The sequence below is a fragment of the Coenobita brevimanus genome, chromosome 71 (assembly GCF_032717465.1).
Source record: "Coenobita brevimanus isolate Jiangsu-jjx chromosome 71, ASM3271746v2, whole genome shotgun sequence".
In the NCBI taxonomy this organism is placed as follows: Eukaryota; Metazoa; Arthropoda; class Malacostraca; order Decapoda; family Coenobitidae; genus Coenobita; species Coenobita brevimanus.
This window is the reverse complement of record NC_137024.1, coordinates 40178636-40192590: the sequence shown is the minus strand read 5'-3', so window position 1 is coordinate 40192590 and position 13955 is coordinate 40178636. Positions and strand designations below refer to the sequence as shown.

The 13955-nt window shown below is 41.4% G+C and overlaps 2 protein-coding genes across 2 annotated transcripts in view; one reads left to right on the top strand and one right to left on the bottom strand.

Annotated features, from left to right (window-relative positions):
- Nucleotides 1–13955, bottom strand: part of wds (WD repeat-containing protein wds) — an 86092-nt gene that overhangs the window by 17056 nt on the left and 55081 nt on the right. The window contains exon 6 of the mRNA XM_080277738.1: nt 4312–4451. Within this exon, the coding sequence (XP_080133864.1) occupies nt 4312–4451 (140 nt within the window). The remainder of the gene's footprint in view (nt 1–4311; nt 4452–13955) is intronic.
- Rab14 (RAS oncogene family member Rab14) overlaps nt 1–13955 on the top strand; it is a 512826-nt gene that overhangs the window by 475650 nt on the left and 23221 nt on the right. The window lies entirely within an intron of this gene.

Below are 13955 nucleotides of genomic sequence, written 5' to 3'. Positions count from 1 at the left end.
CATCTCCTCATCCATATAATGAAATGCTACTCTTATGTTAGTCAAGAGTTTATAAGTCTCTCCAACTATCTTGTTAATGTGTTTTTCTGGTGACAAACTATCTTGGACCAGCACTCCCAAATCTTTCTCTTCTCTCCTTTTTGTGATTAATTCATTACCCAACAAATAATTCAGTGATGGCCTCCTGGTACTTTTACCCATTTCCAATATTTCACATTTCTTTACATTAAATTTCATTTCCCACGTCCGGCTCCAATTGTGTATCCTATCCAAATCCTCCTGCAGTATTTTACAATCCTCCTCAACCTCTACCTTCCTCAAGATCTTTACATCATCAGCAAACAGACTTGCATAACTGTTCACTCCATCTACCATATTATTTACGTAAATCAGGAACATTACTGTACTGGCGCCAACACCGAGCCCTGAGGAACTCCACTTGTTACTTCCCTCCATCCAGACATCCTATCCTTCATTACTGTCCTCATTTGTCTGTCTCTCAAAAAGTCTCTCATCCATTCCAGAAGTTTCCCCTTCACTCCTCCTATATATTCTAGTTTCCACATTAGTCTCTTATGAGGTACCTTGTCAAAGGCCTTCTCTAAGTCTAAGTACACACAATCCACCCAACCATCTCTCTCCTGTACCACGTCAATCACTCTTAAGTAAAAGCTCAACAAGTTAGAAACACATGACCTTCCACTTCTGAATCCAAACTGACATTTAGCCAAAATATTCATCTCTTCCAGATATTTTATCCATCTGTCTTTCAGGATTCTCTCACACAATTTTGCGACCATGCTGCCAGAATTAGGGTGCATCTTTCACAATGCTGCGTCTTACATGCCGCGAAATACAGTATATAAAATTTTCTTGTAAGACTTTATATAACATGCAATAAAGCCAAGTTTCAAGCTTGTAGCGTCGAAACGTATTGGGTAGACCTCACATTTCCCTGTTCTACAAATATAAAGGAACCTAATTTAACTGCAACCTTGGAAGTGTATGGCATTTAAATTAAAGTCGGTTCAAGACATGTTGGGAAAATCAGCTTAACAGCATATAAAATAATCATAACTGGGAAACTGATGCATCTGAAATCACTCCATCTCAAGGTGGGAAAAAAAAAATGATGATGATGATGATGATGATCATAAAAATAATAATCAATATCATAAATTACATCACAAGTCCCAAGTCACCCCAAGTTACAGTACCACTTAGTGATGCAATATAAATACAGTAAGGTCCCAGGTTATATCAGAGTTCTGTTCCTGAGACGTGAAGTAAGCTGATTTTGTATGTAACTCGAGTTTCTGACTGTACATAGTACTGTACATTTATACCTTACGTCAATGCATAGGTTATGTCAACGCATGTGTGGACTTTTCATCCATACATCGTATACTGTAGATACAGGCAAAACCCTGATATACAATACCCCTTTATGCTATACCCAGGATTAATAGTGGGAGTAGAAATACCACCCTACCCTGCCTAACGATGGCCGAGCCCTGGTCTAACGATAGGTCCTCTGATGTTTCGTCTGGGAGTGACGGGCCAAAAGTTTGAATCACACACTTTTCCACAGCCAGCTGAGCCTGCCCGTCTGCCAGGATGTGCAAAATTGCTCGAACAACCCCCGCACCCATCGCTCACCCCACACGTGCCCACATCATTCTTCTCGCACTAGCCGTCTCTGAGTGAGGGACTCCCTTACGCTCGCCTACCCCAAATCGTGTTGCATTACCAACATTAAGCAAGCTGCTATCGCAGGGATTCATAACTGTGTCCCAGCAGTGCCATGAGTAGGACAGTGATACTGATCATATGTGGTGTGTGATTTTGCGTGAATTTCAGCCTAAATAAGTGTGATCATGTCTGGTAAGGGGACTGCACATGTTGGGGCTAGTGAGTTATTTACAGGTGTCAGGCTTAGGTTAGCTTCTTTTACAGCTGGTAGGCCATTTAGATTGGCTTTAAACTTTTTTTTGGACTCATCTGAGTGGGTTTAGGACCTGTTTGGCTCAAAAACACATCCCTATACTTTTACATGTTAAATCATCCCCGATGTGTGATACCCTGCCTAGCGATGGGTTTTTACTTAACCAACTGCATCATTAAACCAGGGTTTGCCTGTACTCTTACGATAACAGGTATGTGTATGAAGCACAAACTTCTGAACTTATAAATTTCATTGAATAATGTGTTGCACTCCAGGTCCACCAAGTCACTCCTCAAGAGCCTCTAAAGCATGACGGTTGTGGTGGTACCAGCACGTGTTGTCGCTATCATGGCAACAGCAGTGGCAGCTGAGTCAGGCCACCACTTCCTTACTCTTCCATCGTCTCATGCACCGCCAACACACATTTTATTCCTTAACACTAACGTGCCCAAGCAATTTTGTTACTCAATTAAACAATAAACTTTACTGTAGATTACAGCCCCAATGCACACCCGATTGCTGAAGTTTTGTCTCCCTTCTCATTACGCTTAATAATGTCCACTTTTTCATGTAAAGCAATGATCTTTAGTCTCTTGGAATCATTATTGTCTCTTGGAAGCTTTCTCTTATGCATCACTGAATCAGAATTGCAAAAAGGAAACACAATAATCAAGGTCACAGCATATCAGAAGGTGGTAGCGGCGAGACTCAGACTGACTGATGGCAGTCATGCGTGAGGTGGGAAAGCACGAAAGACATCTCGCAGCAGACGGCAACACTTTAACCCCTATACGCCAGGCCATTTAAAGAGCAGTCATTCTTTCACAATGGGCATTTTTCCGAAAGTAGCCTGTTTTCAAACCGTCATACAGGTATACCCCGGTTTAACGATGCAATTGGTTAAGTAAAAACCCATCATTAGGTGGGGTATCGTATATCGGGGTAGATTTAACTTGTAAAGTATAGGGATGTGTTTTTCTGCCTTGGTTTTCCCCTCCAACCAAGTCCTAAACCCACCCAAATGAGCTCAAAAACAAGTTTAAAGCCAATCTAAATGGTCTAACAGCTGTAAAAGAAGCTAACCTGAGCCTAAAACCTGTCAGTAACTTACTAAAACCAACAAATGAGTCTGAAAATCATTAAATATTAGTCTGGAAAAAATCAGGCTTAGTTAACTATACCCCAAAATGACAATATTCACCCCACCTATGGCTAAAACACATTAATCTAAGTCTAAAAATGGTTTACAAATCAACCTGAACATACAATTTCAGTCTAAAATATCATCAAAATCGGTTTTAAAAAATCAAAACCCATCGTTAAACTAAGGTTTGGCCATCATTAGGTGGGGTATGGTGGTATTTCTACCCCCCTCATTAAGCTGGAGTATCGCATCTATGGCGTCTGGCAATAGATTGATAGATAGATCGCATCTAAAGGTATTGTATATCAAAGTATACCCGTATCAGGAAACTAAAGAGGTTATGGAAACAACTTAAAGATCATATTACTCATCAACTCTTCTTGCAAAAGAAAGTATCCCCATGTCTGTACGTTGTTGTGCTGATGAGCAAGGACATGATGAAAAGAAGTCATTTTTGGGCGCGAAGCAGGATATGTTCGTGCGTTTGCACGCAGCCCCGATTTTGGCTTTGCTCTCAACATCATAATTTCTCCATTACTAGATAAATTAGACAAAGTGGCATCCAAGGCATGCCCTTTCCTAGTATCCCTGGAAACAAGTTTGGCAGGGGTGGATAAGGCAAGATGCCCATGTGAGGTGGGAATGAAATCCAAACAAGAGGTTTAAAAAAAGTCGTCCTACACCTGGTAAATTCACAGAGACAACTGAGGTATGCTTGCCTCAGATGGGAGGAGTCACTCCTGAACTTTTGGTGATGAGATCAAGTGGTGGCCACTTCAAACTGAGACGCAAAAACAATTGTGGTACCTACCGACAGCTGGTGGCCTACAGCCTCCTCTTTTGCGTCAGTCCACACCAACACCCAGTGGTTAGGGGTTAAAACCTGCGCTTTACGTTTATTTCTTAATTTTTTTCATTTTGTCATATTTCCTTGTAGCGGACTGTTGTAACCTCAAGTTAACATAAGACAAGTGATGTAACCTGGGACCTTACCGTACATATGGTCTCTCCCATGACAGAAAGCCAAGGAAAAACAGAAAACTGATTACTGTCTTACTATCTTCCCATGCATCATTTTTTCTGACACTACACATCACCAGGAATCAAATAAAACATGTTACTTTTACAGTAGTGTAAGCCCTTTCACAACTACTGTACACGGCCAGTAATCAGGTTCTATTATATCATGTATGGGATTGCAGGAAGTTGTTGTACAACTTACCAGAGTCCATCGTAACTACTGGAGACAATGAGGGTGCCGTCTCTGTTGAAGTTGACAGCACTTACTGGGTCTGAGTGGGCAGGAAGGGTTTTTAGACATTTGCCAGTTTTGACATCCCAGATGCGCACACTCTCATCAAACTGGAAAAAAGGGGGGGAGGGCATTCTCTTTAATATTAATATAATCCTCTGATTTATTAATAAAATATGTAGAATAACCAGTAAGTAATCCTATGAAGCAAAAGGTGGCTCAGTAGTAGTGTCTTGTCTCATGTTCTATGTTTGCCCTAAGACTACGGTTTGAAACCAAAACTGTTGTGGACATTTCATGTGATGACAAAATGTTGAATTATATGCCAAAATATCTTTGCACCAAGTTGGTTCAAACACATGATGTATGTTGACAATACCATACACAAACATAGCCATGACAATGCTTCAACTTTCATATACTAACAGTCCTCATTTTTTGTACGGGATGAGTTTCAAAAAACACGGAAACTGATTCTAATGGTAGTGGAGATTAATTGGAAGTTTTTCTGAACATGATGACATACGAGGTTACCTATAAGGAGGACTTACTATACCTCACTATTACTACAGACTCCTTCCCCATTTGCACTTTGCCAGCATTGTGAAAGTACAACTCTCACGTGTGGGGAGGCTCCCCATATACAGCTGTCCTCAACAAGGTGGAGTCAAAGGCATTCTGTCTTCTAAACTCTCCTCTTCTTACTGGCTCCCTTAAAACTCAGTCTCTTTGCTGCACTGTTGCATTTTTATCTCTTTGCTACTGCAACTGTCACTGCTCCTCTGAACTGTCTGCTTGCATCCCTTCACCATTACAGTGGGTGCGCAGCATCCGTCTTCCAAGAAACTCTCATCCCTTTTTTTTGTCCAATTCTCTATTGCAACCGTCTTGCAAGAAACTCATCCCTTTTTTTGTCCAATTCTCTAATGCAAAAGTTAAATGTTACTCCTATTCTTTCATGCTGGCAACAGGCCAACTCTAGAACTGTCTCCCTCTGTCTTTATTTCCTACTGCATATGATCTCCAGTTTTTCAAACACAGTGAGTCCAGGCATCTCGAAATGAACAGATTTTGAATTTGGTTCTCTTGTCATCTCGTTTTTTTTTTTTTTTTTAATGGAAGAATCTTACAGGCTCCTGGCCTTTGGTTCCTTTTCCTTGCATTATAATAAAAAAAAAAAAAAAAAAAAAAAAAAAAAAAAGGGAAGTTGTCGGAGGTTATAATCTACACATCTCTGAAACCTATGCTTTGTGAGACAGCTACTGAATAAACAATGCTTCTTAACACCAGTCCATGTTATGGTCTTCTCTCGTGTCGATTACTGTAATTCTTTATGGACTGGCCTCCCTAGCAATCTATTAAAGAAGGTTCAGTCTGTGTTGAATAGAGAAACAAGGCTTAGCTTTGGTCACTCCCCATGAACCCTGACCACCACCTTTCTAACTGAGATGCATTGGTTGCTAGTAAAGGCTACAATTAAATTTAGTCAAGGTAGTAGTATTGGTAGTTGTTCCCTAGGCAGTCTGGCCGAACAGCCCCAAGACCCTAAGCATGGCCACGGCCGAGACTGGGGTTTCCCACAGAGCTCTCAAGGGGTGTATGTTGTTTTGTTGGTGCAGGTAATTGTGTGCAATGCAGGCTTCCATAATGTGCCTAACAATATGGGGTGCTGTGTTGTATCCTGGACAGGTGTCAGCAACGGAGTCATCCAGCCTTTTCTGATAGCTCAAGAGGGCTGGATGATGCCCACATTCAGCCTGGCCAGGTGGACCCTGTCCTCACAAGGGAGACGGGATTCAGAAGGGTGGATATCAGGAAGCCATGCATGCAGCAATGTGTTGTCTTTAAGTGACTGAATGGAGCGGCGAGAGATTTGAGTATTAATATGTTCTGGATGATGAATGAATGAAAACATGTTTCTGAAAGCTGGTTTGAGGCAGGCGAGGGGGGGGAGGGATGACAGTATTTGTGTATGATATCATGTGCTGGGTGTTGTTTTGATGTTCCTTGGTGTGTGTGGATATGCTGCCATGTAGTGTAGTGGAAGGCGTGGATTTGTGGGGGCTACAGCGAGAATTTGGGTGCCTCTCATGTCTAGATGATCCTTGACTTTGAGGACTTTGGTTTCTTGGTGTAGGTGGTCTGTGGGTGTAGCAGCTGTGAAGACTGATTATTTTTAGGGCCTTGTTCTGTATGGTCTGCAGAATATTGTAGTGTGTTTTAGTGAGGTTAGAAGCCCAAGCAAGGCTTGCATAATTCATCACTGAACGTATATACTGTTTGTATAATGTGGTGGTGGTTACTTCATTGTGTCCAAATGTTGTATGGGCAAGTGACCTAAAGGCGTTGAGTCTTGGTGTTAATTTATTTTTAATGTTTGTGATGTGTTGTTTAAATGACACTGATGTATTGCATATTACACCAAGGATTTTGTGTGTGTGTGTGTGTGTGTGTGTGTGTGTGTGTGTGTGTGTGTGTGTGTGTGTGTGTGTGTGTGTGTGTGTGTGTGTGTGTGTGTGTGTGTGTGTGTGTGTGTGTGTGGTGAAGTGTAGAATGTGACTGTGTTCTGCTGTCCATTTTGTGAGAAGCATCACTGTAGATTTGGCTGGGGCTATTTTGAACCTGTTTGTGGTGAACCATTTGTATAGTGTGTTAAGCTAAGGTTGGAGGATGTGTGCGGCTATATTTGCATTTTGATGTGTACATGTAAGTGTTATGTCATCCACATAGGAAACTAAACTACATGTATTTGTGGTGTGTGGGGTGTGGGTATGTTGTGCATGTATAGGTTAAAGTGAGTAGGAGACAGAACAGATCCTTGGGGGACGCCATTTGTGAAGTTTCTGATGTTCGATGACTGTCAAATATTACATGTGCATATCTGCCTGCTCAATAGTTTGACAGCCATCTTTCTGTGTTATAGTGCATGTTTGTGTTGAATATTTTGTTTGTGATGTTGTGGCAGGGGATGGCATCAAAAGCTTTGCCAATGTCTAGTGTGCTTAAGAGTGTTCTGTGTGGTGGCCTAGCTGAATTCATGCCATCAAAAACTCTCTGTGTAAGGTTTGCAAGAAGAGTGTTTGTGGAGTGTAGTGGCCTAAAACCATGTTGTGATGGGGCTAGGGGGATAGGAAGTGTAGCTGGTTGTGATACCAGTCGTTCAGTGATCTTGGAGAGGGTACAGAGGAGTGTAATAGGGCGGTGTGAGGAAGGTAATGTGGGGTCTTTGTTGGGTTTAATGATCGTGCCATGCTTTCAGACGGTGGGCATTAGGTTGTGTGAATAGCTGTAGTCTGATATGTTGGTTAAGTGCTTGTATGCCTTGTGGTCCAAGAGGTTTAACCCGCCGCATGCCAGTGCCGTTTTAAAACGGTCTGTCATAATTCCGCGGCCAGTGCCAGTGCCGTTGTAAAACGGTCTGTCATAATTCCGCGGCCAGTGCCAGTGCCGTTTTAAAACTGTTTATAATAAAAAACTTCACTGTGGCCACATTTTTCAAGATTCACAGGTAAAAATTGGCAGGCATGTATGGTAACTGTTCCTCTACCATCCCCAGACTGTCAAGGCCATACACTCACTCACTCCCCCCTTGTGCTCGCTCTGCCTCACTCTGCCTGTGTGCCTCACCCAGTGCAGTGCATAGTGAAGGCATTTTGTAAATATTTTCACATAAATGTAAGTTGTAAATATTTTCTTGTAAGTGTAAGGAGTATATAGTGAAGTCAAGTTGTAAATACTTTCTTGTAAGTGCCTGAACTGTACATAATGAAGTCACGTTGTACCTACCTTCAAGTAAGTGTAATGTATTCACAGTGAGAAAGACACGCAAATTGTGATAGATGTTGAAGTAGTAAGTAATCAGAAAAGCATACTGAACATTGCTATACCTTCCCAGCATAAATACCTGAGTGTACCTTACACAGAAAACGGCTCTCTCAGCTACGTGGTGAGCATGAGAGAGCGGATATTCCTGTATACGAGTATGCACGACTCAATAAAACCTATTTCCGAGCTTCAGTAAGAATTTTAAAGGTGAAATTTGTTGTTTTCACATCAAAATCTATCATTTTAGCCAATAAAAAAAGGTCAAACAATGGCTGGCACAGAGGCAACCCATAGGGCTAAAAATAGCTGGCATGCGGCGGGTTAAGGTGTATGTTGCTTATGTTGTCTGGTCCACAGGCAGATGAGTGCCTAAGGCTGCTAATGATGTGCTTCATCTGGTTGTAGGTGAAAAGTCCGAAGTCTGGGTCTGTGGGGAACTGTCCTTGTGTTGAATGACATGCTAGTGGTCGCGAGGGGGTTTAAATGGCTGACACGTGAAAAGTGACTGATGAGAGTGTTTGCTTGTTGTGTTTTTGAGGATATGGTGTCTGTTGTTATGATGGCAGCGTGTGATTGTGTAGTGTTGCTACTGCAGAGCGTGATGCTGTTTAGTGTTTTGTAGAGGTTTCTGGTGCTTGTTTTGTGATCAACTGTTGGAGATAATTATTCCAATTTAGTGTTTGCTCCTCTGATATTTTACTGGTTATCTGAGTGTTGAGTTCTTGTATTTGTTGTATGGTGTCTTGTGTATGAGGTGTTGGGGAGTGACATAGTGTGTTCTGTTGACTGATGAGGCCTTGAATTTCTGGTGTGAAGTTCAGGTTGTGTCTCTTTCTGTTGCCTCTAGGGATGTCTTTTGTCTGTATTTTGAATAATTGTATTGGATGTGTGCACAGCGGTGTTGATGTTTGCGATGGATGTACTGTTTAATGTTTCAAAGTTTGTTCTGTTTCAGCTGTGAAGGCCTCCCAGTTGGCTCTCTTATACCGTAAAACGCCATAACTTCGGACGGCGTCCAAACTTCGGACATTTCGCAAAAAAATGTAATAATTCAAGTTTATTGGAAGAGAGTGCGATATTTGCAAAAAATAATGATGTGGGTAGGTAGGGTAATCCTCTAAGACTATTATGTATTAATCCTATTAAACTAGCTTGAATATGTGTGGGTGAAAAAAATTCGTGAATCCATTGGAAAAAATAACTGAATTTTCTTACCCTGCAAAACTTTGTTCACACAGAACAGTTTCAATTGTAAAAAAGTGAACAGTACAATTATATGTAGAAAAGTGCTGTAAGTACTGGGAAGTAAACTGTTTCAAAATATATGCATGGATAATCTTGCTATGCCTGCTTTAATGAATACTTCTTTATTTTGCAGAAAAAATTCCTAACTTCGGACAGACAAATTATTTGAGCCAAATAAAGTCCAAACTTCGGACAGACAATAATATTAATGGTAAAGTGATGCTAATTATATAAACAGAAAAACATGGCTAAAACAGCGAAAGCTCCTATAAAGAGGAAAAGAGCCTACACAAGTAGTGTCCAAAAGTGCCCAGGAAAAGGCTAAAGATGACATAAATAACAAGAACATGAGTGTGCGCAAAGCAGCTGAAAAATATAAATTAAAAAAGAGCACATTACATGATTACCTGACACAAAAACATTGCAAAACAAGTGGGACATAATACTTCATTAAGCCATGATGAAGAGTTACTGGTGTGTCAGGGAATCCTCACATTGGCAGAATGGGGATTCCCACTCGACAATTTGGACTTGAGGATGTTAGTGAAAGCATATTTAGACAAACGAGGGGTTGTTGTGTCACGATTCAGTAACAATGTACCTGGTGTTAAATGGGCCCATTCCTTCTTCAAGCGCCACAAACAAACCCTTAGTAGACGATTGTCCCAGAATATAAAGACTGACAGAGCCAGAGTGACAAGAGCCATGCTAGCCGAGTTCTACAGTAACCTGAAAAAATCACTAGAAGGTGTGCCTCCAGAGAACATAATAAATTTTGATGAGACCAATCTTACTGATGATCCAGGTAAAAAGAAAGTCATAGTGAGGCGGGGCACTAAATATCCAGAGAGAATCATGAACTCAACAAAATCCTCAATATCTATTATGTTCTCTGGAACTGCATCTGGTGTGTTACTCCCTCAGTATGTGGTGTATAAAGCTATCCATCTTTACGATACATGGACTGAAAGAGGCCCTCCTGGAACACTATACAATAGGTCCCCCAGTGGATGGTTCGACTCGTGTTCATTCGATGACTGGTTCCACAAAATTATCCTCCCCTATGCTAAACGCAAGACAGGTAGAGTTGTCATTATAGGAGACAACTTGGCAAGCCATGTATCACCCAGTGTTATTGAGTCATGTGAGAAACATAATATCTCCTTTCTTCTCTTACCACCTAACTCCACGCACTTGACACAACCTCTCGATGTTGCTGTGTTCCGGCCTCTAAAAGTGCACTGGCGTAAGATCCTCGAGAACTTCAAGAAAACTACTGTTGGTAGGCTGAGTGCTTCATTACCTAAAGACTGCTTCCCAGCACTACTGACCGAACTGGTGGATAAAGTTAAAGGGACCATTGCTGACAACCTACGTAGTGAGTTTAGGAAGTGCGGCATTTATCCTCTTGATCCACAGAAATTCATCTCAAGACTTCCAGAAGATTCAATCCAAGATACAGCTGATACTGGTACACCAGGACCATCTACCAGTACTGCCTTAGACAGCTCAGTGTTGGAATTGTTGAAGGACATGAGGCATGGAACCAGTCAGTCAAGCTCAAGTCCAGCTATAGCGAAACCAAGGCGAAAGAAAAGGTTGAATGTGTCACCGGGCATGGGTATTACTACAAGGGCACTACAAAATGAAACAGAGAGCCAGCATGAAGAGTGTGAAGTTGATGATCCACAACCCCAGCCACTGCAGCCACAAGAGGATACAGCAGAGATAGCAGCACAGCCTTCCACTTCCACATCTGCACCCAACCATGAAGCACAAGCATCTCCCCTGACAGTCACCTCTACCCAGATTATTGGGGATAAAGTTGTTCCCTCAGATTGGGTAGTTGTGAGGGTTCCCTTTGATACCAAAGACAGATATAGGCATTATATTGCTATCATTGTTAAGGTAAAACCAGAAATACATGTCAGGTTTCTCAAACACGTTCAGGGTACACCTCACACATTTGTATACCCAATGGTTGATGACAGCAGTGACAGTGTGTGTGTGTGTGTGTGTGTGTGTGTGTGTGTGTGTGTGTGTGTGTGTGTGTGTGTGTGTGTCTTTAGAACCTGTAAGAAATGTTCAACATCATATTATGTTATTTCGGTATGCATTTGTTGAGTCAATGAGGTAGATACTTGATAATTACGTGAAGTTTTGTTTAGGAAAATGAGGGCAGTTCCTCTTACAGTTTTGGGTATATGCAGTGCATTTTTATTTTATTTTTTCATCTCAAAAAGTTCGTGAATAGTTCTTAGTTCTATTTACGGCCAGAATATCTCACTACAATGTGATATGATGCAATTTAATGTGATATGAAATTACGAGCTCCAAAAAGAAGATATTTTGGGATACTTCTCTATATATATGTATAACTCTGGTCACGAGTGCCCAATATTTTTTTTTACATTTTTTAAAAACTTCTCAAGTGTCCGAAGTTTGGCCAGTGTGTCCAGAGATAGATCCCATTAACCATTCTCATGTTTAAAGGGAAAATACATGGATGTCCGAAGTTTGGAAGAGCTGTCCGAAGTTAGAAAATTTGTTCCTAACTTCGGACACTTGAAAATGAAAAAAAAAAAAGCACAAGTTTAGCTTGGCTAATTTTTTTAAATATATGGATTTAGTAGGTACTCTCCCTGGCTACCACATGACACCAACAGGAATAAAATTGCACCATTCTACAAGGAGTTATTCATTAAAACACATAAAAAATGTCCGAAGTTATGGCGTTTTACGGTACCTAGTCTATGTGTGTCTGTGGCCAGCTGGGGTGATTCTGGTTTTAGTAGTGATGATGACTGGAAGGTGGTCAGAGCCAAAGGTGTTGATCACTCTCCAGGATGTTGTGGGGGCGAGGTTTGGGGAGCAAAAGGTGATGTCTGGGGATGATGGGAGAAAGAGGGCTTTGTGTGGGATACGGCTATGTTGGTGGAGATTATTCAGTATGAAAAGATCATCTGTCTGGGATTGTAGTACCAGCCCTCTGTCTGTGTCAGGGTTGTCGACATGCCAGGCCAACGTCTTGGCATTGAAATCACCACCCAGGATGATGCTGGGTATGTCAGTGATGTGGTGCATTTGAGGAGAGTAACTGTGTGGTACTGTGGGGGACGACTGGGGGGAAATATAAGTACTGGTGATTATGTGTGATTTGTTACCAGTGCATATTTTAATTGATTGCATTTCTGTTGTGGTGTCATGTTGGGGAGAGAGGTGACTTTGTGTGTGCACTAGTATCTGAAAAGTTGATGGATTGGTGTACCAGGGTGATGAGTCCACCGCCAATGCCGTCAGCCCGGTCTTGTCCAATGGTGGTGAAATTATGAAATGTGGGTGTTTTTTGTGTTATGCATAGTTTTGTTTCTTGTACAATGGCGGTGTGTATGTTCTGTTGTTTGATGAATTGTGTGAGTTCTTGTTTTTTGGTGTTTATGCCATCTACGTTTATCTGAAGAATGTTTATGTTGTGTGTACGATGTGCGTTGGGTGCTGCAGCACAGGGGTGGAGGTGCGGTTGTGGGTGGAAGGGAAGGGGTAGGAGAAGACTGTGATGGAGATAAGGGTTGAGGTGAATTAGACTGGGGTGGAATGGGAGGGGTTGGGGGACTGGATGGTGTGGGAAGGATCGGTGGGTTAGGCTGAGGAGGTGTGGAGGAAGTAGGAGAGGGGTTGGTGGGGGGTTAGTGGGAGGGGGGGAAGGGACATAAGGAGTAGGTCCAGGTTCTTAAGTTTGGTGAACCAAAAGTATCTTGCTGAGCTGTTAAAACTTCAGGTGGCAGGCTCACATGTGATGTTATGAAGGGAAGATGATTCCTTGCACCTTGATGTGCCTGGAGCTGTTCATCAATTTTATTTCACCTTTAAAGCCCCTAGATTAAGTAATGAATTGCCATTATTCAAGAGGCAACTGACTTTTGCTGAATCTTCTAAAATACAGCTCAAAGCCCTTCTCTTTTCAAGAAATTGAGATTTGGGGAAAGGTTTTGTGACATGATTATAAGGTTTAAATGATGTTATATTTTTTTTTTTTTAGGAAGTTTTTTTTTAAAGGAGTGTAACTTTTTAGCATGTCAGCTAACTTCTACTCACTTTTTTTTGCATTTTATTTTGTATATACTGTCTTTTTGAACAATGTACGACAGAGGAAAAGTCTTCATCTTCAAAATGAGACCAAAGTGACCTTTCTATGATGAATAGTAACTTTCCTACGAGCGTCAGAAGTTTTGTATATACTGTATATACTGTCTTTTTGAACAATGTACGACAGAGCAAAAGTCTTCATCTTCAAAATGAGACCAAAGTGACCTTTCTATGATGAATAGTAACTTTCCTACGAGCATCAGAAGTAAAACATCTCTACACGACTGTTTTGAAAGCTCTCAAGCAAGAGCCACAGCCAAAATTTACGCTCACCCCTTTACGGGATAGGGTTAAATCCTTCACACTTGCACATTTCTTTCCACTGTCACTTCTACATTTCTGCACCACTTTCCAGAATAACTTCCTATTTTCAGAGAAATTTACATTAATTTCTCTTC